Source organism: Octopus bimaculoides, chromosome 6, assembly GCF_001194135.2.
Source record: "Octopus bimaculoides isolate UCB-OBI-ISO-001 chromosome 6, ASM119413v2, whole genome shotgun sequence".
Lineage (NCBI taxonomy): Eukaryota > Metazoa > Mollusca > Cephalopoda > Octopoda > Octopodidae > Octopus > Octopus bimaculoides.
Genome location: NC_068986.1, coordinates 115,943,455 through 115,951,597, shown reverse-complemented (window position 1 = coordinate 115,951,597; position 8,143 = coordinate 115,943,455). Strand labels below are relative to the sequence as shown.

At 40.4% G+C, this 8,143-nt stretch overlaps 1 protein-coding gene across 1 annotated transcript in view; it reads right to left on the bottom strand.

Moving 5' to 3' along the window:
• LOC106872052 (mitogen-activated protein kinase kinase kinase 11) overlaps positions 1–8,137 on the bottom strand; it is a 76,167-nt gene extending 68,030 nt beyond the window's left edge. Inside the window, exon 1 of the mRNA XM_052969092.1 lies at positions 6,717–8,137. Coding sequence (XP_052825052.1) covers positions 6,717–8,019 — 1,303 coding nt within the window. The 5' untranslated portion in view covers positions 8,020–8,137. The remainder of the gene's footprint in view (positions 1–6,716) is intronic.
• Between the last annotated feature and the right edge of the window lie 6 nt (positions 8,138–8,143).

Below are 8,143 nucleotides of genomic sequence, written 5' to 3'. Positions count from 1 at the left end.
AGTGTAATATTCGTTACTGTCTGGGTGTTTGGTGGTGGTGATGGTGGTCGTGGTGGTGGTGGTGGGTGTGGGTGGTTTTGAAGAAAAAGGAAGTACCAAGGAACTAAATATTAAATATATTTAGTAAGAACTATTTTGAACTAATGTAACTTTATTTTATCTGCACACACAGCACACACAGCACACACAGCACACACAGCACACACATATACATTCACTACCATCACACACCTACACACACACACAAAACATGGAAACAAGTGCTGTTTAAGTCGAGGCCAGCCTTGAACCAGTAAACCTTTAATTGAAAGGTTACTTATCAAACCAGCCCATCTTTTGTTCAGAGAAAAGTCTATCTAAGCCTACATTATCCTATGTGTCTTTAATAAATTAAGATTCAGTGTTACTCGATTTGGCTGCTGTATCTAGCAGGTTGGGTAACCACTTCAAAGCTCCCTCAATGACTCACAAATGTCATTGTTTAGGACAGATGGTAATTCAGAGATGCTGGTTCAATTCGTGCCCAGATGGATTACTAGATAATTTTGTCAAACAAACAACTGATTCTCAGGATTTGAACTCAGGCTGTGAAAGTTAGAAGACATACTGTGAGGCATTCTGGCCAATGTTCTAACAACTCTGCCAATTCAATGCCTATGTTTTCTGATGTCAGACAGAAGCTCTATTCTATCAGTAAATCTGTATCATCTTCATTATTTTAATCTTCCATGAAAAGCATGTCTGGCCACGGAGAAATATTACTTTGTTTGGAAACAGGGGAGGGTTGGCAACAGGAAGAGCATTCAGCAGAAGAATTCCACCTAACCCATGCAAACTCAGAAAATTGGATATTAAATGATGATGATGATGATATCACACACAACAGGCAAGGTGTCTTAAGGTAGTTGGGTGGTAGACCTTTCCCAGTTTACCATTACTGCCTGGTCCCTGATTGGCAAGTATTCAAGCAAGGTACTGGCTTGAGCTTTTACTTCAACATTTAGAACATTTTTTAAAAAATTCTTCAACAAGTTTTTATAAAAATGAAAACAATGAATCATAAACATAGAAAAGTTCTTAAAGACAAACATTCCTAAACTCATGTCATTATCATCACCATCATCATCATCATCATGAAAACTATAAAGAATAAGAAAGTTAAAGACAAAGAACTGTTGACCATCATGTGTCTACCAAATTCCTCAGGGCACATGGCACCGCTCCTAACCTTGTAAAATCCATCTTCATACAGGGTTAGTACAGCCTTTAGGAAGCCATTCATCTATTCCTAGTTTCCTTTGTAGAGGGATGTTAGGCCACAAAGCAAAGAATCTTGACCAAGGTTTTGCTCAAACCTCAAGATTAACAAGCAAATGGTAAGTAGACTGAACAACAAACTCTTCCGTACCATTGTCTCACCAGAAATAGGTCACCTGAGGGTTCCACACTGACACAAACTTAAATTTTATCCAGACTATCCGTATCCTCAACCAGCTTTACTAAAATCATATAAGCTTCTGAGTCTTGCTCCGGCAATTTGTGTGTGTGTGTCTGTGTGTGTGTGGCTGTGTATGTCTCTCTCTCTCTCTCTCTCTCTCTCTCCAAGTATGTCTGCTCTGTCTTGTGACAGTTGACAACTGATATTGCCATATCATTCATTGTAGAGAACACCTTCATATATTCTACATGATTAACTTGCTGATGAGCAACACCTGACCTACTTATTATCTTACATGTTCATCTCCTTCATAGCATTACTAACGACACACTGAACCTAATCATAATAGCACCTGTCTCCTATGTTCATTCCAGTTAGGCTGAGCTGTGCCTCAGTTTGTTTGTTTTTCCTTTGATGGTTTCGCTAGAAAAAGGGGCTTCAGCCAAGGGCACAGCTCCCTTCTCTAGTCCAAGAATCAATATCATTGTTTCTGAACATCTGCAAATCAACGGGTACAGAAAAACAAGAGTAGAGAAAGAATTTCAGAGGGTCCACAGATCAGGGAGGAAGAACTGAGTGAAGTGATTGGTAGGGGTGCAGAAATGGGTTCATAACATGGGTGACGAAAAGGGAAGAAATAGGAAGTGGTGCCTGAATGGAGATGCCTGGAGACCAGCAGGGTCCAAGGAACAGAGACTATTGTAGTTGTAGACAGAGAGACACAGGCACTAAGGGTACATGTGTCCATGGAATACACAGCCAGTTGCATACTAATTCAATGAGGAGGTAGTTCAGTAGATCAAACAACTGAATACGCCTCTAAACTGCCATAGATCTGTGTGTGTGTGTGTGTGTGTGTGTGTGTGATAATATATATATAATAAGATATACAATATGTCTGCTTGTAAAATACCTACGTTACATTTACCAATCTGTTCATAGTTGCACATTCTTATTTAAAAAAAAAAACACACAGAAATACTAAATGTATTTTAAGGAAGGGTAGGAGCCATTTGGAAATGTTACGGAGATATCTTACAAACAGATATGATGTATATCTTACCTATGCAAGTGTGTGTGTGTGTGTGTGTGTGTGTGTGTGTGAGAATGAAGCAGGCATGGCAGTGGTTAAGAAGCTCACTTCGCAACTATGATGTTTGGAGTTCAGTCCCACTGCAAGGCACTTTGAGCAAACAATACCTTGAGAGTGGAGTTGGTAAATGGAAAATGTGGAAGACCATCATAAGTGTGTGTGTGTGTGTGTGTGTGTGTGTGTGTGTGTGTGTGTCTTTGCATTCCTGCTATCACTTAGCAACCAGTGTTGTTTTGTGTATGTCTGTGACTCAGCAGTTTTGCAAAAGCAATCAATCAGAACCATACTTCTGCAAAAAAACTGCAGTCAATCTGTTCGGCTCAACCCTTGAAAGCAGTACCCCAGCATGGCCACAGTCCAGTGGCTGAAACAAGTAAAACAAAGTAAAAGAATGGAACCAGTAGATAGAAACTGAAAAGAAGCCAGTCGTGTGTGCGTGTGTGTATGCAAATGTGCATGTGTATATACACATGTGCATCAAAGTCATTATGTGTGTCTTTGTTAACACTGGGTGAAAAAACGGTTTTCTTTCTTTACATTCTCTGGTAATCAAAAGTTCCATAGACCCAGCTTTCGGCATGTGAAGTCCATAAGTAGGAAAAAGAAAAGTTCCTTACTTAGAAATCAAGCCAGAGTTGGCAACAGAGAGAACATCCCATACTAGAAAATCTGTCTGAACTGGTTTCATCTAACCCATACCAGCATGGAATAATAGACATATATAAATGAATGAACAAAACAAACAAATGAACAAGATACTCATACACACTCATACATAAATTCAACAAGTCCATACTTTCACCCATAAACAATAAGCACCATCGTAATAAATATAGTGATGCAAGGTTCAATGGCTGTGTTTGTTAGTATTGTTTACTAACGCACTAATGCTGGCTTCCAGTTCTGTTAAGTACAAATTATGCTGTCGATAACCAGAACAAAACATGCTAAACTGTAACAGCAAAGATCTTAAATCTCTGTTGTTCTCTTTGTTCTTTCACACATATGATATGGTTATCTTTGTCTTGCATACCTCTCAGATAATAATTTTTGGTCATTTAACTGAGTTTTTGGAAAATGGCAGAGTCATTAAAAATTATAGAATAAGATAAGAGAAAAATTAGAGGAAAAAGCAAAAACCAAGGAATGTGAATAGACTTTTGACTCAGATGAGGCACAGATTTGCAGTGAAAGAGAAACAAAAGACAAAAAACAAGACATGAACACATAACCTCCCATCATGAACAACATTTTACTGTTGTTTCAACACCTTTTACCAGTACCACTCTATCTAGCAATGTCAGTAGTTAAAGCTGTGTGTGTGTATGTGTATTTGTGTGTTCGTGTGCAAGTGTATTGATCTGTGCATCTTTTATCAGAGGATCTAACCCTCTGAAGGAAACCAATAAGGACATTTGCCCTGAAGTGAGTTACAATCACTCTTAACATCTGAAATACAGTGAAACGGTGATTAGCTTATTAGAAATAAATAACCAATTGCAATGTAAAGCAAATGAAATAAACAATCCCTTGCATCTACTTCTAAGATTTCTGCTTGCAGCCTGACAAGATATCAAAATAGAAAGGATTGGAAAATATTAAGCCTCGAGACTTGTTAAAGCAAAGCTGTGAAATATTCATGTAAATTAATTTTTTTTTCTTTCATTCTTTAACTGGTTTCAGGATTTGGACAGCGGTTAAGTGCAGGCACCACCTTCTTTACACATGAATGGATATAGAGCTTTGAGGTTTTAAGCTTTTGGCTACAGGCATATGAACTGATCGAGATGGATTATTCAGTTCCTCTCCATGACTACTGTATTCTCTCATGTATTTAAATATGGGAGTGTATAAAATATATTACAGAATGTCAATAAATCATCATCGGCATCATTATTTAATGTCCATTGTCCATGCTGGCATGGGTTGGACAGTTTGACCAGGGCTGGCCAGCTGGAAGGCCGCACCAGACTCTAGTCTGATTTGGCAGGGTTTCTACAGCTAGATGCCCTTCCTAACGCCAAACCAAAAATATATAAAAGGGAAAAAGCCATCCTAGCTTAAACAGCATCAAGGAATGAAGTGATATGAAATGGAAGAGGGACATTTTAAATATACCTTCATCAGCACTTTACATCCCATCTATTTGTACAAATATATTCCACTGCTTTTGTAATATTGTAGCGATGGATCAGGGCATGAATGAATGGTTAAAGACACTCACTTCACAACTATGTGGTCCAAGATTTGATCCTATGGTGCAACACCTTAAACAGGCATCTCCTACAATAGCTTTAGGCTTACCAGTGCTTTGTGAATGGAATTTGGTAGGTGAAAATTATGTAGAAACTATATACACACACACACACACACACACACACACACACACACACACACCTCTATATGGATATAGAGCAGGACACACTGCAGAATCAATCTGTGAAGAGGACATTAAGTACCCCCGTCCCTTCTCTGTCTGCTGAAGACATGAAGTGGCACCTTGAGTAAGGGCTAAATCCATCCTTCCTACTTATGCCAGGATTACTGTGAAATTCACAGAACAGGTAGATATGAACTGCACACCTTCAACAGGTGTGATGAAAGATGATGGCTGCAATAGTTTGCTGTCAGCAATCATCTTCAATTCTTTTCCTTGTCACTGAACCAAGGTTTTTCACCATCAAGGGGTCATGTGGAAAGTGATGCACAACTTCTCCATGCAAAACAAAGCCACACAAAGACATCTTCCGTATCCCTTCCACCTCCCAAAGTCCTTTGGTGACTATCTAGTGGTGATGGAAATAGGAATGTAAAAACTGGGGGTTCCTGGTCAAGAAATGGCATGAAGGTAGGAGCCATGTGATGCTTACCAATATTTGAACTAAGGCAGAGACATCCTTTGGCAACTCCATCTGCATCTGAGCAGTCTTTCCTAAGATCCACTCTGCTAACCCTACATCAAGAAGGGGCTAAATGAAGTGCCTAAAACACTGCTCACTTCAGCTTCCCCAACAGGATATCTCCAGCTTGAGACAAAAGAAACAATTTGGAGTTTGAAACATTCTGGAATTTACTGACAAAAACCAAACAGTCTTCTATTGGAATAATGGACAGCACTCCTACTTTAATACTGACAGGCAGTCTTTAGTGTGGAAAGAGGCTAACTTGAATGGTCTTAACTGAAAACGAAGAATACAACTTAGTAATCACCAACACAAAATTCCAACAAGCAAACATATACAAGGGTTCCTGGCAGTGCCTGTAATCAAAGCAATGACTACAACTGACACTATAACTGGATGGTCATGTGATTCAAATGACATATGACTGGTGTGATACATGACTGTTGTCATAGGATTATACAGGTATCTGATTGGCTATGTCATTGTAGATCCAAGCACCTAAGATGTTTTATGACAAACCACTACCACTTATTACAATCAGACATGGTAATTCAAATCATTACACAGCAACAGCAGCCACAGAAACAATGGCAGCAGAAGATCAACAATGAGTTTCTCTGAGGTAAAACTAAAGCAACTTCAACAGTTAAACTTCAATGGTTGATTGGGAACACAACACCACCATTGAGAACACATAGAGCCCACTAGTGTGTATGAAGCTTGTTCGGAATCCTTGTACTTCATAGGGTTTACAAGAATAACACACAAATCAATCAGTAGATTAATAGAAGGAAGGGATTTCTGACAACCAAATTGACAGGAATAATGAGCAGAAAAGGAAACATTACCAAGACACAAAGGCTGCAGCACAAAACTGAACACATGAAGTGAAGAAGAACTAGTGGCAGGGTAAAAGCAGATGAAATCCAAACACTAACACACAAATTGAGTTTGTTGCCACCATGATGATCAGAAAAAAAGCTAGATGAGAGAGAGAGAGAGAGAGAGAGAGAGAGAGAGAGAGAGAGAGAGAGAGAGAGAGAGAGAGAGAGAGAGAGAGAGAGAGAGAGAGAGAGAGAGAGAGAGAGAGAGAGAGAGGTACCTGTAAAAAAAGCAAAGCAGTAATGTGACAGTTTCAAAATCAGAAAGAACAATGGAACCATCAACTGAAAGAGAGGACAGTTGCTAGGGATGGGGACACACAGAAGACAGATGGAGGACATTATAATCATTATGCATGTAATTACTTGTAAAATAAACAAACAATAAACAAGGTACTCACTGTTGCTGGATTTAAGATCCCGATGTATGAGAGACAGAGGTGCATCCTCATGTAAATACTGCATTCCTTGTGCAATCTGTCTGGCCCAGTCCAACAAAATATCAGGTGGAATGCGTCGGCCACCACTTAAGACTCGATTGAGTGAGCCACCAGCTGCATACTCCATGATGAGGCATAAGTTAGGTTCCTTGAGACAGACACCCTTCAGGGCAGCAATGTTTTTATGGTTAAGGAGCCAGAATAGTTTGGCCTCCTGGTGGACATTCTCCATCCTTTCATTGACAGGCTCATCAGGATCTTGACGAGCCAACTTCACAGCAACTTCCTCCTGCTTCCAGGTACCCCGATACACCTTCCCAAAACCGCCAACACCAATTATATCCTCCAATTTCAATTCTGAGAAATCAATCTCGGGTGGACCGTCAGCAGAGATTTTTTTGTCTGTGACAAATTCAGATGGAAACACCCCAACAAGGTTATTGACTCGACCAGTCCACCAGCCATCATCCCCCGACTCGGTGTCTTTCGACAACAGTTCCACCTGTTCTCCCCGATGCAGTTTCAGTTCGTCAATCCTGCTCGGCTCGTAGTCGTACAGGGCCGTCAACATGGAGCTCGACCTGGTTGGTTGTTGTGAGGGAGGTTGGGGGTGACCTTGATTGGTTGACATGGAGTGTGAGTATAACACTTGAGGATGATGATGATGATGAGGAGGATGTTCTACATCAGAGTCATCTTCCGTGCCACTGGCAGACACACCACTGCCACTACTGTTGTTAGTCTGTCCTGTACAGCCTCTCAGTGCACCACTGAAGTAGCCACTGGAATCTTTACGACCACCATACTTATTCCTCCCGTCTTCCTCTCCTCCTCTACTGTCACCATCCGTGTTCCCTTCATCTTGATGTTGATGATGATGATAGATCGGCTTGTTTACCTGTTTGTCATTGCTACTCCCAGTTCGTGTGCCAGTTTCCATGGAACCGGTCAGCCAATTGCACACGTTCGGCTGTGGCAATAGATTCTTTGGACACAGTCTGAGCCAGACTTGTCCCCAACCAGCACCACTTTTGTTAGGGCATTGACCACAGGTGTGAGCAGAAACTGGACAACTAGTACTACTAACACTACTACTACTACTTCTAATATTATTTGTATCTTCGCAACAGCTGTTGTTGTTTTGTGTGAAAAAGGATTGAGCAGTGAATGAGTCAGTTGGGGAGAGTGTGTTAATGTTAGTTAAGGTCACACTTAGAAAAGTGTTGACCAATGTCCAGTTGCTGGTTGTTGCAGCACTTGGCATTACATGCTCTCAGAAATTCAAAACACTGCAATATGGATATAAACAACAGAATGCAATGTGTGCTGTGTGTGCGTTGTGTGTGTGTGTGTGTGTGTGACCATTAGATGGAAAGAAAATAATGATG